Source organism: Mustelus asterias, chromosome 9 (assembly GCF_964213995.1).
Source record: "Mustelus asterias chromosome 9, sMusAst1.hap1.1, whole genome shotgun sequence".
NCBI lineage: Eukaryota > Metazoa > Chordata > Chondrichthyes > Carcharhiniformes > Triakidae > Mustelus > Mustelus asterias.
Window position 1 is genome coordinate 110,108,722 of NC_135809.1, and position 21,744 is coordinate 110,130,465.

The 21,744-nt window shown below is 48.4% G+C and overlaps 2 protein-coding genes across 12 annotated transcripts in view; one reads left to right on the top strand and one right to left on the bottom strand.

The window, feature by feature from the left end:
- Nucleotides 1-1,169, bottom strand: part of psmd13 (proteasome 26S subunit, non-ATPase 13) — a 25,942-nt gene extending 24,773 nt beyond the window's left edge. Inside the window, exon 1 of the mRNA XM_078220814.1 lies at nucleotides 1,034-1,169. Within this exon, the coding sequence (XP_078076940.1) occupies nucleotides 1,034-1,128 (95 nt within the window). The 5' untranslated portion in view covers nucleotides 1,129-1,169. The remainder of the gene's footprint in view (nucleotides 1-1,033) is intronic.
- Nucleotides 1-20,770, top strand: part of sirt3 (sirtuin 3) — a 23,605-nt gene extending 2,835 nt beyond the window's left edge. The window contains exons 1-9 of one of the 11 annotated variants that reach the window (XM_078220804.1): nucleotides 2,845-2,903; nucleotides 3,512-3,581; nucleotides 6,541-6,703; nucleotides 7,879-8,064; nucleotides 11,830-12,062; nucleotides 13,980-14,080; nucleotides 16,286-16,447; nucleotides 20,002-20,214; nucleotides 20,667-20,770. In XM_078220804.1, coding sequence (XP_078076930.1) covers nucleotides 6,549-6,703; nucleotides 7,879-8,064; nucleotides 11,830-12,062; nucleotides 13,980-14,080; nucleotides 16,286-16,447; nucleotides 20,002-20,214; nucleotides 20,667-20,699 — 1,083 coding nt within the window. In that variant the 5' untranslated portion in view covers nucleotides 2,845-2,903; nucleotides 3,512-3,581; nucleotides 6,541-6,548 and the 3' untranslated portion in view covers nucleotides 20,700-20,770. Of the gene's footprint in view, nucleotides 1-994; nucleotides 1,315-2,808; nucleotides 3,269-3,511; nucleotides 3,582-6,540; nucleotides 6,704-7,878; nucleotides 8,065-11,829; nucleotides 12,243-13,979; nucleotides 14,081-16,285; nucleotides 16,448-20,001; nucleotides 20,215-20,666 lie in introns of those variants that run through there. The other 10 variants (XM_078220806.1, XM_078220803.1, XM_078220812.1 and 7 more) reach the window with 10 other exon arrangements.
- Nucleotides 20,771-21,744: the final 974 nt, after the last annotated feature.

Consider the following 21,744-nt stretch of genomic DNA (forward strand, 5'->3'; position numbering starts at 1 on the left):
TTTCAAGTTTGCTGGGTCGGATCTCAAACAATGACGATAGAGTACAGGAATGAGAGAGAATCTGGTGAACTGATGCGACAACAATAATCTCTCCCTCAATGTCAACAAAACAAAGGATATTGTCATCGACTTCAGGAAGCATAGTGGAGAATATGCCCCTCTCTACATCAACAGGAACAAAGTAGAAATGGTCGAAAACTTCAGGTTTTTAGGTGTCCAGATCACCAACAACCTGTCCTGGTCCCCCCACCTGAACTATAGTTAAGAAAGCCCACCAACGCCTCTACTTTCTCAGAAGACTAAGGAAATTTGGCATGTCAGCTACGACTCCCACCAACTTATACAGATGCACCATAGAAAGCATTCTTTCTGGTTGTATCACAGCTTGATCTGGCTCCTGCAAGACCGCAAGAAACTACAAAAGATCATGAATGTAGCCCAACCCATCGCACAAACCAGCCTCCCATCCATTGACTCTGTCTGCACTTCCCACTGCCTCGGCAAAGCAGCCAGCATAATTAAGGACCCCACGCACCCCGGACATTCTGTCTTCCACCTTCTTCCGTCAGGAAAAAGATACAGAAGTCTGAGGTCACGTACCAACTGACTCAAGAACAGCTTCTTCCCTGTTGCTGCCAGACTTTTGAATGGACCTACCTCATATCATGTTGATCTTTCTCTACACTCTAGCTGAATACATGTGACAATAATAAATCAAATCAAATCAATCCCCATTCCCCTGACCTCTTCCCTACACCCCTCCCCAAATCACCCAGACCCCTGTTCCTGATCTCCCCCCCCCCCCCCCCCCCAGGTCCCATTATCCAGATCTCTCTCTCTCCCCACCGCCAGGCCTTAACCCTGACTCAGGGTCTCAGGGTCCCTGGGCCAGTGTCAGGGGGTGGGTGGGCAGACTCAGAGAGACCCACAGGGCCTGGATAGAGGCAGATGGCCCGGGCAGTGACTCAGCGGGAACCCCCCCCGGGGCCCTGGGGAGAGGGGGCTGGGGGAGGCTCGGGCTCCGGGTGCTCACTTCTTGTTGTAAAGCTCCTCCATCTGCTGCCAGTCGGGGCCCAGCTCCCCGGCCCCGCTCTGCTGCTGCTGCAGGAAGCCGCTCACATCCCGCATGCTGCCGGTGTGTGTCCGCGCTGAGGGGAGGGTGATCGCCGCGGCCTGTTTGCTCGGGCTCCCGGTGCTGAGGGGAAGGTGATCGCCGCGGCCTGTCTGCTCCGCTGCCTCGGCTTCAGCCTCAATCCGGGCTCCTCTCCGCGCGGCCTCTCCCGGAAGTTCCACCCGGCAGGACGGCGACTTCCGGTACCGTAAATGTCCGAATATAAACCCCGGGCTGGTCTCCTGTTTCTCAAACCATTCCTGAACTTCAACATCCTACTGACTACAGCTTCAGTTTAACATCCTTCTGTAGAGACACTGACCATCAACAAGCTGCCCCATCCATTCAGATGGCTGATGGTTCACAAAAGATGCCCAAAGAAAATGGTAAGGAGTCTAACAACACCAGGTTAAAGTCCAACAGGTTTATTTGGTAGCAAATGCCATTAGCTTTCGGAGCGCTGCTCCTTCGTCAGGTGAGTGGGAGATCGGCTAACAAACAGTTTGTTAGCAGTTTGCTAAACAGTTAGCTGTTTGTTAGCAGATCTCCCACTCACCTGACGAAGGCGCAGTAAGCGCTCCAAAAGATAGTGGCGTTTGTTACCAAATAAACCTGTTGGACTTTAACCTGGTGTTGTTAGACTCCTTACTGTGTTTACCCCAGTCCAACGCCGGCATCTCCACATCAAAGAAAATGGCACAGTGGTTAGCACTGCTGCCTCACAGAGCCAGGGACCCGGGGTTCAATACCTGGCCTCGGGTCACTGTCTGTGTGGAGTTTGCATGTTCTCCCCGTGTCTGCGTGGGTTTCCTCCGGGTGCTCCGGTTTCCTCCCACAGTTCAAAGATGTGCTGGTTAGGTGGATTGGCCATGCTAAGTTGACACTAGTGTCAGAGGGACCAGCTAGGATAAATGCATGAGGTTATGAGGATAGGGCCTGGGTGGGATTGTGGTCAGTGCAGACTTGATGGGCTGAATGGCCTCCTTCTGCACTGTAGGATTCTATGATCTATGATCTACATCATCGATGCCAATGCCACGATGTCGGGTTTTTTTCCTGAATTTTACAGTGTCCTGGAAATCAAGATGTGGAGAGGCCGGCGTTGGATTGGGGAGGGCACAGTCAGAAGGTTCATAACACCAGGTTAAAGTCCAACAGGTTTATTTGGAATCACGAGCTTTCAGAGCGCTGCTCCTTCATCAGGTGAATGATGATGAAGGAGCAACCCTCCAAAAGCTCGCGATTCCAAATAAATCTGTTGGACTTTAACCTGGTGTGAGGCTTTTTACTGGAAATCAATCTTCAACCACCTCCCTCCAGGACAATCCTGACACACCTGATGACATGCAGCCATCCATAAGGGCAACATGGTGGCGCAGAAGTTAGCATTCACAATGCCAGGGACCTGGGTTCGATCCCGGCCTTGAGGTACTGACTGTGCGGAGTCTGCACGTTCTCCCCGTGTCTGCGTGGGTTTCCTCCGGGTGCTCTGGTTTCCTCCCACAGTCCAAAAGACGTGCTGGTTAGGTGCATTGGCTGAATTCTCCCTCAGTGTAGCCGAACAGGCGCCGGAGTGTGGCGATTAGGGGATTTTCATGGTAACTTCATTGCGGTGTTAATGTAAGCCTACTCGCGACAAAAATAATAATAATAGTGCGGCTGGATTAGGTTCTGGGGGCGCTGCTCTTTGGAAAGTTATGGTAGCTGGAGCCCTTTCACCCCCCCCCCCCCCCAGGGGGAGGGGAGGTTGATTAGAACCCAGCTATCAACCAGAGACAGCGCTTAGCAACAGGTAAATCCCGGGCAGCAGCCCCCACACCCACAACAACACAGGGAGCAGGAGTAGGAGCAGGCCCCTGGGCCCCTGGAGCCTGCTGTGCCATTCAGGAGGTGCCCGCTTTCCATCTCATTCCCCACCCCCCCCCCTCCGGTCGCCTGGTGTCCAAAAAATCAACCGTCCTCTGCCTTGTACAGACTCGATGACGAAGCAGTCAAAGTGCTGTGGGGTAGAGAATCCCAAAGATTCACAACTCTCCTCAGTGGGGGGGGGGTTAATATAAAGCAAAATACCTTTCTCCTCGTTAATATATGAAGGCAAAATACTGCGGATGCTGGAATCTGAAACAAAAGCAGAAAAATGCTGGAAAATCGCAGCAGGTTTGACAGATTCTGTGGAGAGAAAATAGAGTCAACGTCAGGATGAATCTTTGTCAAATTTCTCCTTGTCTTGGTCTTAAATAATCAACTCCCTTATCCTGAGACTCTCTGTCTCCCACTCTGTGTTCCAGATTCCCCAGCCAGTGGAAACTGCCTCTCAGCATCTTATTCCATCACACCCTTTAAAGATTTTATATGCCGTGTATTCAGTGAGATCACCTCTCTCTTTCTCTTACACTTTAGGGAATAAAGGCCTAAGATACTTGCGTGGTGCCATTATTCAAGAAGGGAAAAACCGAGTAATTACAGGCCAGTGAGTCTAACATCAGTGCTAGGAATTAATCTCCACTTGAGGAGGCAAGGATTAATCAAGGATTGTCAGCATGGCTTTGTGAGGAGGTGCTCATACGGAACAAATTATGGGTGGCACAGTAGCACAGTGGTTAGCACTGGTGTCTCACAGCTCCAGGGACCTGGGTTCAATTCCGGCTTGGGTCACTGTCTGTGTGGAGTTTGCACATTCTTCCCGTGTCTGCGTGGGTTTCCTCCGGGTGCTCCAGTTTCCTCCCGCAGTCCAAAGCTGTGCAGGTTAGGTTGATTGGCCAGCTAAATTGCCCCTTAGTGTCCCAGGATGTGTACGTTAGAGGGATTAAAGGGGTAAATATGGGGGTTACGGGGATAGGGCCTGGGTGGGATTGTTGTCAGTGTAGACTCGATGGACCGAATGGCCTCCTTCTGTACTGTAGGAATTCTATGATTCTTGATTGAATTTCTTGAGGTGTGTAGTTGACAGCATGCAGTTTTTGTGATCTACATGGACTTCAGTAAGGCTTTTGACAAAGTCCCACATGGGAAACTGATCAAGAAGCTAAGAACTCATGGGATACAGAGCAATTTTGCAAATTGAATCCAAATTTGGCTCAGTGCCAGGAGGTAGAGGGTGATGGTTGAAAGTTGTTTTTGTATCTGGAAGCCTGTGTCCAGTGGTGCACCACAGGGATCGGTGCTGGGTCCTTTGCTGTTTGTGTGTACATTAATGATCTGGACATGAATGTGGGAGATATGATCAACAAGTTTGCAGATTATATGAAAATTGGTGTGGTAAATAGTGAGGAGGAAAGCCTTAGATTATAGGATGATATAGACATGCAGGTCAGATGGACTGAAAGTACAAATGGAATTAAACCCTGAAAAGTGTGAGGTGATGCATTTTGAGAGGACTAACAAGGCAAGGGAATACACAATGAATGATAGGACGCGAGGAAGTACAGAGGACCAGAGGGACCTTGGTGTGCATGTCCAAAGATCCCAAAGGCAGCAAGACAAGTAGATAAGGTGGTTAAGAAGGCATATTGGATCCTTGCCTTCATTGGCTGAGGCATAGAATATAAGAACAGAGAGGTTATGATGGAGCTGTATAAAACACTTGTTAGGCCACAACTAGACTACTGTGTGCAGTCTAGTTGTCACTTGACAGGAAGGATATGATTGCACTAGAAAGGGTGCAGAGGAGATTCACCAGGATGTTGCCTGGGCTGGAGTGTTTCAGGTATGAAGAGAAGATGGTCAGGCTGGGGTTGTTTTCCTTAGAGCAGAGAAGGCTGAGAGGGGACCTGCTCGAGGTGTACAAAATTATGAGAGACATAGAGTAGATAGGAAGAAACTTTTCCCCTTTGTAAAGGAGTCAATGACTGGGAGGGAGGGGCATAGATTTGAGGAATAACTATTTTAACCACAGGGTGGTGGGAATCTGGAACTCACTACTTGAAGATAGAAGCAGGAACCTTCACAATATTTAAGAAGTATTTAGTGAAATGCCATGGCATACAAGTGCTGGAAAATGGAATTAGATTAGATAGGTGTTTGATAGCAGGTACAGCCATGATGGGCTGGAAGGCCTCTTTCTGTGCTGTAAAACTCTATGACTCTGTGTACATCCCAGTTCACAGGCAGAAAACAGAGTTTTAAAATTTATTAGTCACAAGTAGGCTTACGTTAACACCGCAATGAAGTGACTGTGAGACTCCCCTAGTCGTCACATTCCGGCCGGCGCCTGTTCGGTTACACTGAGGGAGAATTTAGCATGCCCAATGCACCCTAACCAGCACGTCTTTCGGACTGTGGGAGGAAACTGGAGCACTCGGAGGAAACTCACGCAGACACGGGGAGAATGTGAAAACTCCGCACAGACAGTGACCCAAGCTGGGAATTGTACCTGTGTCCTTGGCACTGTGAGGCAGCAGTGCTAACCACTGTGCCACCATGTCGGGATGATAGGATTGTCCTGTGAAAAGAAACCGAGGAATCTGGGCCTGTATTGTCCAGAGTTTCAAAGAATGAGAGGCAATTTCATTGAACCTACAACATACTTAAAGGGATAGATATGGTTGATGCAGGTAAAATTTTTCCCCATTGGACGCGGCACCCATGGGTGCATGCCCATCCCCACTGACCCTGCTGACCCAATGAGGACGTGAATCATGCTGGTTGCCACTTAAGTGGACGGCCAGCATAATATCATGATGTTTAATTAATCAGGGCTTTGACAAAGAGTCATCTGGACTCGAAACGTCAGTTCTTTCTCTCCTTACAGATGCTGCCAAACATGCAGCATTTTTTCCAGCATTTTCTCTTTTGCCCTCAGCACTGACCCTCTGACAGTGCAGCAGTCCCTCAATATTGATCCTCTGACGGTGCAGCACTCCCTCAGTACTGACTCTCTGACAGTGCAGCACTCCCTCAGTACTGACTGACAGTGCTGCGCTCCCTCAGTATTGATCCCCTGACAGTGCAGCATTCCCTCAATATTGACCCTCTGACAGTGCAGCGCTCCCTCAGTACTGACCCTCTGACAGTGCAGCGCTCCCTCAGTACTGCCCCTCTGACAGTGCAGCGCTCCCTCAGTACTGACCTTCTGCCAGTGCAGCGCTCTCTCAGTACTGCCCCTCTGACAGTGCAGCGCTCCCTCAGTACTGACCCTCTGACAGTGCAGCGCTCCCTCAGTACTGCCCCTCTGACAGTGCAGCGCTCTCTCAGTACTGCCCCTCTGACAGTGCAGCGCTCCCTCAGTATTGACTTTCTGACAACTTGGTACTGAGTTTCTAATAGTGAAGCAGTTCCTCAATGCTGCATTGGGAGTGTCATTCTGGATTTTATGCTCAAGTCTCTGGAGTGATGTTTGAACTCATGACCTCTGACTCGGAGGTGAGAGTGCTACCTACTGAGTCACGGCAGATACATGAGAATTGAATCATATTCTATCTTTATTTCAGTTAGCAGCATGAATTGTGCGTTGTACCACAGTCTCACCTGGACTCAGCCTAGTCTCCTTGCTTCTCGATGGCTACAGTATAACCACACCTGCATAAGGAATTTCCAAACCAGGATTCTGGCAAGGCTCAGTATCCACAGAGGGACGTACAGTAAAACTTCAAGGTACGGGCATATAAATATCAGTTGTATTTGCACTGTCTGATATCGAAGAGCTGGATATTGTGACCGTAATAATGGCGATGCTAGTATCACTCACACAATCACAGTTAAATGCAGAAATCAGGAAGCTGTTATCTTAACTGTCCTGCTCCTCGAGAAGGTTCACACCACCTGCTCCTCACTGAGAGCCTCAGCATTCAAATATTATGGACAGGTGTGATGTAGGGGTGAAATAGTTTTGACATTGAATTGACTATTTTACGCTGGTTCAGACTGTGCACTGCTCATTATTGATTCTGCATTCTGATTGTTTGTAGAGATGTTTGTTACTTGATGGTGCTATGCTGTTTGACCCACTGAGTCTGGACCGGCTCTCCAAAAGAGCACCCTACCCAGGTGCCCCTGAACCGCACCACCCCATCCCCTGTAACCCCACACATTTACCACATTTGCGCCTAGCCTACACATCTTTAGACACTAAAGGGCAATTTATCATGACCTAATTGAATGGCAGAACAAGCTCAAGGAGTTGAATGGCCTGTTCAGTTCCAAAAGCAAGGACATAAATCTCTGGTTTCCCTCCAGTAGTTTAGTGTTTGGAGTGGGCTTGTCTAACCTTTTCCTGTTGAGAGCCACATTTCAAAATTTTTCTCATTCAAGGCCCTGATGACCAAATTTGGAAACATAATGTTTGGCTGACAGCAAGTTGCCGTACAAAAGCTCACAGAAAGTCTCGATACAAGTGGAACCCAGATTTGGAGCTGCTCAAGAGAGAATCTAGTCCAGTCTAACCCAGGGTGGAATGTTGACAAAGTGGTTAGCACTGCTGCCTCACAGCACCAGGGATCCGGGTTCAATTCTGGCCTGGCGTGACTGTGCAGTCTCCGCACATTCTCCCTGTGTCTGCGTGGGTTTCCACTAATATTTCCTCTAGGACCTCCCATAGACCAAAGGTGTCCAGGCTGGATGGATTGGCTATGCTAAATTGCTCCTTAATGTCCAAAGATGTGTAGGTTGGGTGGATTAGCTATGGTAAATGTGTGGAGCTACAGAGATGGTGGGATGGGCTTGGGTGGGATGCTCTTTCGGAGAGTTGTTGCAGACTTTATGGGCCAAATAGCTTTTTTCTTCAGTGTAGGGATCCTATGGTTTTATGGATGCTTTATCTATTGTTACAGAAACCGATGTGTGAATCTTCCATCAACGACATCTTCTGTACGGTATATCATTAGTGGGAAAGGAAGTGGTGAGAACGTGCAGTCGCTTGAAGACATCGCGAGGCGCATTCAGAACAAGGAGTGCTGCAGGATCGTGGTGATGTCTGGTGCTGGGATCAGTACACCCAGTGGAATCCCCGATTTCAGGTAACCTCACCCCACCCAGGGATCACCGGGAATGTCGCAGCAACATGTAACTATAGGAGCACTAACAAGCAACCAACAATGAGCTAAGGACCGCATTGAGATATCAACCAGAGAGATTTCTTGCCTTCCCCTCTGATTGGACAGTGTAGAGCAATTCAAACTTTCAAGACCAAGACTGATAGATTTTTGTTAGGTAATGTATTGAGGATTATAGAACCAAGGCAGGTAGTTGGAGTTAAGATACATAGAACCATAGAATCCCTACAGTGGAGAAGAAGGCCATTTGGCCCATTGAGTCTGGACCGGCTCTCTGAAAGAGCACCCTACCCAGGTGCCCCTGAACCGCACCACCCCATCTCCTGTAACCCCGCACATTTACCACATTTGCGCCTAACCTACACATCTTTAGACACTAAGGGGCAATTTATCATGACCTAATTGAATGGCAGAACAAGCTCAAGGAGTTGAATGGCCTGTTCAGTTCCGAAAGCAGGGACATAAATCTCTGGTTTCCCTCCAGTAGTTTAGTGTTTGGAGTGGGCTTGTCTAACCTTTTCCTGTTGAGAGCCACATTTCAAAATTTTTCTCATTCAAGGCCCTGATGACCAAATTTGGAAACATAATGTTCGGCACGACATAATGGATGTGACAAAACAGCAGATCAGGAGAAGATCCCAGCTTGAGAAGGTGGAAAAGAGTGGAAGTTGTGCCAGAGAAGGTGTGGATGAGATAGGAGAGAGGAAAGGTGAAGGGTTGAGAAAGCTAGGGAACAGGTAGAAACATAATAAAGCAAGCAGCAAAGTTGATCAACTTGTTCAAGGTACAAGGTACAAACTTGAATAAGCGGGGATAATTTCAAAGTTTTCAGATGACACAAAACTTTGGAGGGAAACCAGAGATTTATGTCCTTGCTTTCGGAACTGAACATAATTTTTCCACTTCAAGTTTTATTCAATTTCCTTTTGAAAGTTATTATTGAACCTGTTTCTACCGCCCTTTCAGACAGTGCGTTCCAGACAACCACAACTCTCTGTGCAAAACAACTCTCATCTCCCCTCTGATTCTTTTGCCAATCATTTTAAATCTGTGTCCTCTGCATACTGACCCTCCTGCCACTGGAAATGACTTCTCATTTAGAATCTTAGAATCTTAGAAACCCTACAGCCCAGAAAGAGGCCATTCGGCCCATCGAGTCTACACCGACCACAATCCCACCCAGGCCCTATCCCCATATCCTTACATATTTACCCACTAATCCCTCTAACCCTGCACCCCAGGACACTAAGGGTAATTTTTTAGCATGGCCAATCAACCTAACCCGCACATCTTTGGACTGTGGGAGGAAACCGGAGCACCCGGAGGAAACCCACGCAAACACGAGGAGAATGTGCAAACTCCACACAGACCCAAGCTGGGAATCAAACCCAGGTCCCTGGAGCTGTGAAGCAGCAGTGCTAACCACTGTGCTACCGTGCCGCCCAATTTACTCTATGAACATCATTTTAATTTTGAATACTTCTATTAAATTTCCCTTTAACCATCTCTGCTCTAACGAGAACAATCCCAGTTTCTCCAGTCTCTCCACACAGCTGAAGTTTCTCAACCCTGGTTCTATTGCAATAAGTACACCCTACCTCCAACCCCGGCTTTTTGTCGCTTCTCAGTTTTACTACCATAAGGTATCACCTCATACTTCTCTGCTGAATTACATTTTGCTATGTGTCTGCCCCTTTCACCAGCATGTCTATGTCCTCCTGAAATGTGTTACTATCCTCCTCGTTTTACTATATTTCTGAGTATTGTGTCATCTGAAAACTTTGAAATTATCCCCGCTTATTCAAGTTTGTACCTTGAACAAGCTGATCAGCTTTGCTGCTTGCTTCATCATGTTTCTACCTGTTCCCTAGCTTTCTCAACCCTTCGCCTTTCCTCTCTCCTATCTCATCCTTCTCCGACACAACTTCCGCTCTTTTTCGCCTTCTCAAACTGAGATCTTCTCCTGAATCTGCTGTTTTGTCACATCCATTGTGAGTGTTTCTCATGTTCCTTTGGCTGTTCTTAATCTGAACAAACTTAACAGAAAATTCTCATCGAAACTTATAAAATTCTAACAGGGTTAGACAGGGTAAATTCAGAAAGAATGTTCCTGATGGTGGGGGAATCCAGAACTTGGGGTGTTCATAGTTTGAGGATAAGGGGTAAACCTTTTAGGACTCAGGTGAGGAGAAATTTCTTCACCCAGAGAGTGGTGAATCTGTGGAATTCACTACCACAGAATGTAGTTGGGGCCAAAATGTTGTGATTTCAAGAAGACATTAGATATAGCTTTTGATTTTTGATTTGATTTATCATTGTCACATGTATTAGCATACAGTGAAAAGTATTGTTTCTTGTGCGCTATACTGACAGAGCATACCATTCATAGAGAAGGAAAGGAGAGAGTGCAGAATTTAATGTTACAGTCGTAGCTAGGGTGTAGAGAAAGATCAACTTAATGCGGGGTAGGCCCATTCAAAAGTCTGATGGCAGCAGGGAAGAAGCTGTTCTTGAGTCGGTTGATATGTCCTCAGACTTGTATCTTTTTCCTGAAGGAAGAAGGTGGAAGAGAGAACGTCCGGGGTGCGTGGGGTCCTTAATTATGCTGGCTGCTTTGCCGAGGCAGCGGGAAGTGTAGACAGAGTCAATGGATGGGAGCTTTTGGGGCTAAAGAGATCAAGGGATATGGGGGAAAGGTGGGATCAGGATATTGATTTTGATGATCAGTCACGATCAGAATGAATGGCGGAGCAGGTTCGAAGGGCCAAATGGTCCACTCCTGCTTCTAGTTTCTCTGTTTCTATGTAAAACCTATCTCCTTGCTCCTCAACATAAAAGTAACCGAAAAGACACTTTATTTATCTCAGATTTGTGGTTTAGGGTTTAGATCTTTGTCATCATTTTCAGATCGTGATTTTCAGTGAATGTTTTCTGGCCGTGGTAACTCTGGCCCCTCCCTGCACCACTTTCCTGGTAACTCTCTCCCCCTCTATAAATTCAATGGATTTTGGCCCAAAGTTGGTTCAATGCTGCCCTCTATTGGTGCTCCGAGATTCTCCTGACAGCTTGTGAAGAGAGAAAGTTTCTATCCCAGGAAGGCTGAAGTATTTAAAGTTAAAGTTTATTTATTAGTCACAAGTAGGCTTACATTCACACTGAAATGAATTTACTGTGGAAAAACCCCTAGTTGCCTGTTCGGGTACACTGAGGGACAATTTAGCATGGCCAATTCACCTAACTTGCACATCTTTGGACTGTGGGAGGAAACCGGAGCCCCCGGCGGAAACCCACGCAAACACGGGGAGAGCGTGCAGACTCCACATTGACAGTGACCCAAGCCAGGAAATGAACCCGGGTCCCTGGCGCTGTGAAGCAGCAGTGCTGACCACTGTGCCACCATGCCGCCCCTTTGTATCTCCAAGTGATATCAAGGTCCTGAGCACAAGACTTAACTGCTCAGGTATCTCTGGAAGGGACTGGTCTAAAAAAGGTGACCGAGTTTAATGTGAACCAGTTATTGTTGTTCTCCAACATAGTCTCCGGGTTAGAATGAACAGCAGCAGATGACTGAATTTTGCCTCACTTTTGGAAATGTTTGTTTAAGATTGTTGTGTTCTGATTTGTTGTTCTGCCATCCTATCTAGGTAGATAAAGTGACAAGTTGTGTGTAAGTGATCCCAGTTCACTCTTTAGCTGCTTTAATGTTAATTTCCGTTCTTTCCTATTCAGGTCACCAGGGAGCGGGCTGTACGATAATCTACAGAAATATGACATCCCGTACCCCGAAGCCATCTTTGAAATTAATTACTTCTTCCACAATCCAAAACCTTTCTTTGCTCTGGCCAAGCAGCTCTATCCTGAAACCTGCAAACCCAACTTCACCCATTACTTTGTCAGATTTTTACACCAGAAGGAGTTACTGCTACGAATGTACACTCAGAACATTGATGGCCTGGAACGCAGTAAGCAACTTTAAGTGTTGGTGGAATAAGGAAATAGAACTCAGGAAGTTCGGAGTGAAATCAGGAAGGATGTTTCCCAAAGGATTGGGGAAACGTAGAACATGCGAATGGTGGCGGATGCCGTGTACAATTGGAGCTTCCAAGACTGAGAATGATAGCAAGGGGTATCAGGGAGTGACGGTGGGTAAATATAGTTGAGGTGCAAATCTTATACAATGGCAGAGGAACCCCGAGGACTGAGTGGCTTTCTCCTGTTATTTTGTAACAGGCTTAAAGGGCTGAATGGTCTCCTCTTGTTCTGATTTAAATAGCTCAAGAGGTTGTGGTAAACCACTGTTAGCTTATTGCCTGTGTGTGTGACATGCCTGGACATGCCCCTGCCGGCCCTGCCTGGGACTCCTCCCCCCCCTGGTCCAGGTATAAAGGCGACTGCTCCCCACCCCCCCCCCCCCCCCCGCCTCAGTCTGGACCAGTTCATCGGCATGGGTGTGCTCCAAGTCTTTGGCTAATAAAAGCCTATTTGTTCTTGCATACAAACTAGCCTTTGCTTGATTGATGGTGCATCAGAGGTTGAATTTGATTTTGATTTGATTTATTATTGTCACATGTATTAGTATACAGTTAAAAGTATTGTTTCCTAAGTGCTATACAGACAAAAACATACCGTTCATAGAGAAGGAAAGGAGAGAGTGCAGAATGTAGTGTTACAGTCATAGCTAGGGTGTAGAGAAAGATCAACTTAGTGCGAATGACCTTCTCCTGGCACTAGGTAGTGCGGGGATGCCCATGTTGGAATTAATTGATGCCCACTTTTTTTGCAGTAACTGGGAGCCCCCGAATGAGGGAGTGAGCAGTTTTGTGATTTTGTTGGAGGTTTCATCCTTGTGCTGGTTCTCTGGTGGGTCAGTGAATCAGACAATGATACAGCACACAAAGAGACTATTTTGCCCAGTGTCTGTGTTGGCTCTGTGAAAGACTGATCCAAGTAGTCTCACTCCTTTCACTCTTTCCCCAAGTTCTGAAAGTTTCCCTTCTTCGAGTATTTATCCAATTGCCTTTTGAAATTCATTATTGAATCTGCGGACCTCCGTCCGAATATCCCCTGCTGACCACCGTCTGTAGGGTCCCTGCTGAGCAGAGTCCCTTGACCTTGTGGTGGCCGCTGACCATAGAGTCTCTTCTGACCATTGTCCGCAGAGTCTCTGCTGACCATTGTTCATAGAGTCTGTGCTGACCACTGTCCATAAAGTCTCTGCTGACCATTGTCCATAGAGTTTCGACTGACCACTGTCAGGACAGTTTGTGCTGACCGTTGTCCGTAACGTTTCTGCACACCGCTGTCCATAGAGTCTCTGCTGACCACTGACCATAGAGTCTGTGCTGACCACTGACCATAGAGTCTGTGCTGAATACTGTCCGCAGACACTCTGCTTGTGTTTGGACCTTCATAGAATCTCTACAGTGAAGAAAGAGGCCTTCCGGCCCATAAAGTCTGCACCAACTTTCCGAAAGAGCATCCCACGAAGGCCCTATCCCCATCACCCTACACATTTCCCATGGCTAATCCACCTAACCTACACATCTTTGGGCTGTGGGAGGAAACCGGAGCACACGGAGGAAACCCATGCAGACACGGGGAGAACATGCAGACTCCGCACAAACAGTGACCCAAGCCGGGAATCGAACCCAGGTCCCTGGCGCTATGAGGCAGCAGTGCTAACCACTGTGCCACTGAGTGTGAACAAGAATTTGGTTGCAATGCTACTCACAGTTGAATAGTCTCCTGGCCAATTTCATTAGATGGTTGTTGAGTGGGTTCTTGGGAGAGTCCAAATCTGTGGAACTCAGGAGAGACAGGTAAGGATGTAGTGATTCTAATCATCCAGTCACTGACCACAATCCCTAACTGTCTTTCAGTGGCTGGAATCCCACCGGACAAATTAGTGGAAGCTCACGGAACATTTGCCACTGCAACCTGCACTGTCTGCCTGGAGAACTTCTCCTGGGAACAGCTGAGGGTAAGTCAACATTAGCTGAACATTACTGAGCCTGACATACCACAAAGCCTCAGACACGAAGCCAGGTCCACACTGAACCCAGACCTTCACGGACACTGAGCCCAGTCCACCACGGACACTGAATCCAGACCACCCGGACACTGAACCCAGACCACCACGGACACTGAGCCCAGACCACCACGGACACTGAACCCAGTCCACCACGGACACTGAACCCAGACCACCACGGACACTGATCCCAGACCACCACGGACACTGAGCCCAGACCACCACGGACACTGAACCCAGACCACCACGGACACTGAACCCAGTCCACCACGGACACTGAGCCCAGACCACCACGGACACTGATCCCAGACCACCACGGACACTGATCCCAGACCACCACGGACACTGATCCCAGACCACCACGGACACTGATCCCAGACCACCACGGACACTGATCCCAGACCACCACGGACACTGATCCCAGACCACCACGGACACTGAGCCCAATTCCCCCACTGGACACTGAACCCACACCACCACGGACACTGAATCCAATCGCCCCCGGGCACTGAGTCCAATCGCCCCCGAACACTGAGTCCAATCGCCCCCGGACACTGAGTCCAATTGCCCCCGGGCACTGAGTCCAATTGCCCCCGGGCACTGAGTCCAATTGCCCCCGGACACTGAGTCCAATCGCCCCCGGACACTGAGTCCAATCGCCTCCGGGCACTGAGTCCAATCGCCCCCGGGCACTGAGTCCAATTGCCCCCGGGCACTGAGTCCAATTGCCCCCGGGCACTGAGTCCAATTGCCCCCGGGCACTGAGTCCAATCGCCCCCGGACACTGAGTCCAATCGCCCCCGGGCACTGACAGAAAATGCTGGAAAATCTCAGCAGGTCTGTCAGCATCTGTGAAGAGAGAATAGAGCCCCTTGAGTCTGGATGACCCTGTGTCAGAGAGGGAGGGATATGCAAGAATGGAGGGGGAGAGTATTAGTAGGGATGGGGCAAGTTGAGTGGGAGAGAGAAGCTCTGGGGAGAGAATGAAGAGAAGGGGAGAGGGTTAGGGGAAGGGGCTGAGGATGAATGGGTTTTGGATGGGGTGGGGAAAGGTAGTGAGGGAATGAGGGCAGAAATGCGGAGTTGAAAGTGATGAGTGTTAACAGCTGAGGGACGATGGGATTCAGGGAATGGGGAATAAAGCGAGAGGGGGAGAGTAAAGGGTGTTATGGGGCAGGGGTGTGGGATAAGACCATAAGACACAGGAGGATAATTAGGCCACTCAGCCCATCGAATCTGCTCCGCCATTCAATCATGGCTGATATTTTTCTCATCCCCATTCTCCTGCCTTTTCCCCATAACCCCTGATCCTCTTATGAATCAAGAACCTATCTATCTCTGTCTTAAAGACACTCAATGACCTTGAATGCCTTCTGCAGCAGTGAGTTCCACAGATTCACCACTTTCTGTCTGAAGAAATTCCTCCTCATCTCTGTTTTAAAGGATCGTCCCTTTAGCCTGAGGTTGTGCCCTCTGCTTCTAGTTTTTCCTACTAGTGGAAACATCCTCTCCACATTCACTCTATCCAGGCCTCGCAGTATGCTGTAAGTTTCAATAAGATTTCCCCCTCATCCTTCTAAACTCCAATGAGTACAGACCCAGAGTCCTCAACTGTTCCTCATACAACAAGCTCTTCATTCCAGGGATCATTCTTGTGAATCTCCTCTGGAGCCTTTCCAAGGCCAGCATATCCTTCCTTAGATACGGGGCCCAAAATTGCTCACAATACTCCAAATGGTGTCTGAGCAGAGCCTTATACAGCCTCAGAAGTACATCCCTGCTCTTGTATTCTAGTCCTCTCGACATGAATGCTAACATTGCATTTGCCTTCCTAACTGCCGACTGAACCTGCACATTAACCCTGAGAGAATGATGATTGGGTATAGCGGTTTAGGGGTGTGTGGTTATAGGGTGAGGAGTAATGGCATGAGGGGCAGGGATGGTGGAGTAAGGGGAGAATAGGTGATGGGATGAAGGATAAGGGGTAAGATGGGGGAGGGATGATGGAATAAAGAGAATGATGGAGTGGGGTGGGGAGGGACGAGATGGGAGGGTGAGAAGGGGAGATTTGACCTGATCACTGAGGAGGCTGAATTGCGTTATGTTCTGCGTGTCCATGTGTTCCTAATCCTCTCTCTACCCTGGGTTCGATTGCAGGGAGATGTCATGAAGAAGAAGGTACCTCACTGTCCCTCCTGTTCTGGGGTAATCAAACCCAACATTATCTTTTTTGGGGAACAGTTGCCAGCAAACTTCTACCGGTACATCATTGACTTGCCTTCCGCAGACCTGCTCATCATCCTGGGGACATCACTCGAGGTGAGATACTGAGCAGACATGGCTGGGATATCCACCAGACATAGTCAGAACGACCAGACATGCACCAGACACTAACTAGTCACAGTCACACTGACTGGACATAGACCCAAGACTGACTAGACACTGCCACACTGACTAAACACTAACTGCAGGCTCACCGTGCTGACATTGACCATTTGTTGACTGGATTTTGACCAAACACTGACCAGACACTGACCAGCATGAACTGGACAGTTACAGGACACTAACCTGGCACTGACCCAACACTGACCTAACATACCAAGTGGACATAGACCAAAAGCTGACTGGACATTGACCCAATACCAAGTGGACAGTGACCAGAAACTGGCCAGACATGGACCAGACACAGATCAGACACAGTCACAGTGACCATTCATTGATCATACACTGACTGGACATTGACCCAAGAATGACCGGACACTCTCACATTGACTGGACAAGTGTATAAGCTCACCGTACACTGAGCTGGCCAGAATCTGACGAGGCATTGATCTGATGCTGACCAGACACTAACCGGAATGGACCAGACACTGAAATGGACCAGACACTGACTTAATACTGATCAGACACTAACCGGAATGGATCAGACACTGACTTAATACTGACCAGACACTAACTGGACACTGACAAGAACTAACTGGACATTGACTGGGTGCTGACCTGATACTGACCAGACACTAACCTGATACTGACCAGACACTGACTGGACACTGACAATACTGACCAGACACGAACCTGATACTGACCAGACACTAACCTGATACTGACCAGACACTAACCTGATACTGACCAGACACTGACTGGACACTGACAATACTGACCAGACACTAACCGGACACTGACCAGACACTAACTGGACACTGACTGGATGCTGACCTGATATTGACCAGACACTAACCAGACACTGACTGGACGCTGACTTGATACTGACCAGACCCTAACTGGATGCTGACCAGACACTGACTGGACACTGACTTGGTACTGACCAGACACTGACTGGACACTGATAAGACACTGACTATTCACTGACCAGACAGTAGCTGTGATTGGAGCTGGGAGATAGTTGGGAGTTTCTCCCATCTTTTCTGGTGAAGTGACTTCACTTGTTTGTGTGTTGAATCTTATTGTCCTAATCTCACTGACCAGCTGTGGCTCAGTGGACAGCACTCTCTGAGTCATGAGTTCAAATCCCACACCAGAGACTTCAGCACAAAATCCAGATCAAGATTTCGGGTGGGATTTTGGAGGATTTTGTTGATGAGGGTGAGAATTTGAACTGGAATCCATTGGGAAGCAATGTCACCGAGGACAAAGGTGATGGGGGAATATCTTTGGGTCTTCAACATTTCTCAGAAGATGGAGTCTTTAGTGAGTGAGCTGGACTCAACTGAGATCCCAGGAGGTGGGGGAGGAACACAAGTCCAGGTTCCAGCCCAATGACCCTGTGGAAAAGTGAGCATGTGCAGAATTTGGCCTCTAATCCTATATGCCAGATTCTATTCCCCTCCTCCCTGAGCCTATATCTCGCTCCCTGACCCTGTATTCCCTGACCCTACTTCAGGCCCACTTCCTCCTATACCGCAGATCCTATTCCATACCCACTGTCCCTAAATCCCCTTCCCCTAACCTTCTTTATCCTCTGGTCACAGCAGCCAATTTATAGAAACATGTTGGAGTTATAACAGGGAAAGAGGCCATTCAGCCCATCCTGTCAGAATGGGCATTTACTCACCTTCCAAATTCAAACTACAGTTGGCTGCCCTGTGATTCTCCCAATCTCTGGGGGTGAGTCTGTTTGGCTGCAATGAGCAGGCCCAGATTTTAACTGACCTGAATCCACCAGGTATTTTAACCCCACAGTGTGAGAGGTTCCCCACCTGGAACCAGAATGATCAACAGCGTTGGGCTCGGGCGGCAGCGTGGCACAGTGGTTAGCACTGCTGCCTCACCGCGCCAGGGACCCAGGTTCAGTTGCAGCCTCAGGTGTCCGTGTGGAATTTGCATGTTCTCCCCGTGTCTGTGAGTGTTTCCTCCGTGTGGTGGACCTCAGTTGTGCCTTTGTCCTATATGGACCACCGTTGTGTGTGCTTGTCATACCTGGACACATCCCCTTCCAGTTTGGGTCCTCCCCTCAGCACCTAGTATAAAGGTGGCTGTCTCCTCCCCCTTGTTCAGTCCAGGTTGGTTATATGTTGGGATCTGCTCCTGATTCTGTTGTGAATAAAAGCCTACACTTATATTGGCGTATCGGTAGTCTTTCGCCTTATTGATAGCGCATCACTCCGGATGCTCCAGTTTCCTCCCACAGTCCAAAGATGTGCAGTTTAAGTGGATTGGCCATGCTAAATTGCGCCTTTGTGCCAAGGGGATTAGCGGGGTAAATATGTGGGGTTACTGGGATAGGGCCTGGGTGGGATTGTTGTCGGTTCAGGTCTTTCTTCTCACTGTAAGAATTCCATGATTCTATTCTATGGTCTCCACTTGGGTTTGGAAACTGGTTGGTGGAGGTCGAATGACAAGGTAGGTGTCCAGGGGAGGGGAAGGCGACAGTGCTTGTTTGGGATGGGGGTCATTTGTCGTGGGGATTAGAGTTGATAGGCCGATTGATCTCAGCGTCAGTCAGGCGATGGGCATTGATCCTGAGGGACACCATCAATCCCCATGTCCTGGGGTGGTGGAGTGGGAAGGGTGGCCTCAATGTTGGGAGATCAGGGGCCTTGCGGTTGGGGTGGGAGGGTGTGGTTGGCAGGGAAGGAGGGGGAGGGGACATTCGCAGGGGTTCCCAGACTGGGACAGTGGATGCAGGGGTAAAAACCTGTCCTTCTGTCATGAAGCTGTGGTTTGGGAAATGCAGTAAATTATAGGTAAAGGTGAAATCTTGAACAACAATGAGCTCACAGCTTGGTTAATAGGATAGGTCGGGTGGGGGAGGGGGGGTTAGTGAGAGAAGTTGGGTGAGAGAGGATAGGTGGGAGGGTGAGAGAGGATGAATTGCGGGGGTAAAGAGATTGGGGGTGCGAGATGAAGGATGAGGACTGAGGAGTTGGGTGTTAGATCAAGATCGGGTGTTTAAGGTGTTAACACTGCAATAAAGTTACTGTGAAAATCCCCCCAGTCGCCACACTCCAACGCCTGTTCGGGTAACACTGAGGGAGAATTTAGCACGGCCAGTGCACCTAACCAGCACGTCTTTCGGACTGTGTGAAGAAACTGGAGCATCCGGAGGAAACCCACCCAGACACGGGGAGAATGTACAAACTCCACACAGACAGCGACCCAAGCCAGGAATTGAACCCGGGTCCCTGGCGCTGTGAGGCAGCAGACTAACCATTGTGCCACGGGTGTGGAAGAGTCAGCAGTGTGCGGTCAGGGATGAGGAAGTGGGGGAGGTCAGGGGTAAGTAGTGAGGTGTCAGGGGTGCGGGTTGAGAGGTGAGTAGTTTGGGTGAGGGTTAAGCAAGGAGCTGGGAGTGATAATGAATAATTGAAGCCGGTTGAATTTGTGGATCATTTACACCAGTAAGAATCTTTCAGGTGGAGCCATTTGCAAGTTTGTCAGAGATGGTGAAGAAATCTGTGCCTCGAGTCCTCTTCAACCAGGATCTGGTGGGATCAGTCACTCGGAATCCACTGAGGGTCAATGATGTTGTGGAACTGGGGGATATTGTCGAGGGAGTGAAGAAATTTTCCAAGATGTTGGGATGGAACGAAGAAATTAATAACCTGCTAAACAGAGAGCATGAGAAGGTACCGACCCATTGTCCAATCACAGACAGCAAGGCACATCTGCCTGGGGGGAAAGGGGAACAGGAGGCCAGCAGGGTGACCACAAAAAAGGATCTGACTCATTTGCTCCCACCACTGCCCCAGCACGCACCTTCAGACAGACATGGGGTCACTGACACCTGGATGCAGACAGACCCAGGGTGCAGCCAGACATTAGACACAGGCTGACGTGGGATACAGACGCATACAAGGCACAGACGGTCTCAAGGCACAGAGGGATATTAGGTGAGGATGAACACAGGGCACAGACAGATAAGGGACACAGACGGACATCAGGTGCAGATGGACACAGGGCACAGACAGACATCACGTGCAGACAGACATCACGTGCAGACAGACAGACCTGGGGCACACAGAAACACAGAATGCAGGCACTGATTGGTTGTGTTTAAGGTCTTGCTTTCTCTCCACAGTTGGAAAGGGCTAACATTGAACGCTCGAAATGAGTTGATGTCCTGTGAACTAGCTTCTCTCGCAACATGTTTGAAATAAAATATTCCTGGAATTTTGAAGCTTTTATTATAAGTGAGTAATCATAATTTGGAAAAAAACAGAAGACCGTTTTAGATTTTGCACCACTTTTTGGAAAACATTTGCAATTTGAGTTCTGCAGATTATATTAGCTCTCTCTCACTTGGATAAGGAGTCATGAACCCTGTCGGTGATTCCCCTCTCCCACTGGGGCAAAGGAGGTTTGGAGGTAAGGGATAGTAAATGGAGTTGTGCTATAGAGTCAAAGAGGTTTACAGCATGGAAACAGGCCCTTCGGTCCAACTTGTCCATGCCGCCCAGTTTTTACCTCTAAGCTAGTCCCAATTTACTGCATTTGGCCCATATCCCTCTATACCCATCTTACCCATGTAACTATCTAAATGCTTTTTAAAAGACAAAATTATACTCTATGCATTTTGGTCGATTGAATCGGGGCAGGACCTACTCAGTTTATGGTAGGGTGTTGGGGAGAGTTATAGAACAAAGAGATCTAGGGGTACAGGTTCATAGCTCCTTGAAAGTGGAGTCACAGGTGGACAGAGTGGTGAAGAAGGCATTCAGCATGCTTGGTTTAATTGGTCAGAACATTGAATACAGGAGATAGAACGTCTGGCAGCTTGTTCCAGACACTCACCACTCTCTGAGTGAAAGAAATGCCCCTCTGGACTCTTTTGTATCTCTCCCCTCTCACCTTAAACCTATGCCCTCTAGTTTTAGACTCCCCTACTTTTGGGAAAAGATATTCACTCTCTACCTTACCTATGCCCCTCATTATTTTATAGACCTCTATAAGATCACCCCTAAGCCTCCTACGCTTCAGGGAAAAAAGTCCCAGTCTATCCAGCCTCTCCTTTTAACTCAAACCATCAAGTCCCGGTAGCATCCTAGTAAATCTTTTCTGCACTCTTTCTAGTTTAATAATATCCTTTCTATAATAGGGTGACCAGAACTGTACACAGTATTCCAAGTGTGGCCTTACTAATGTCTTGTACAATTTCA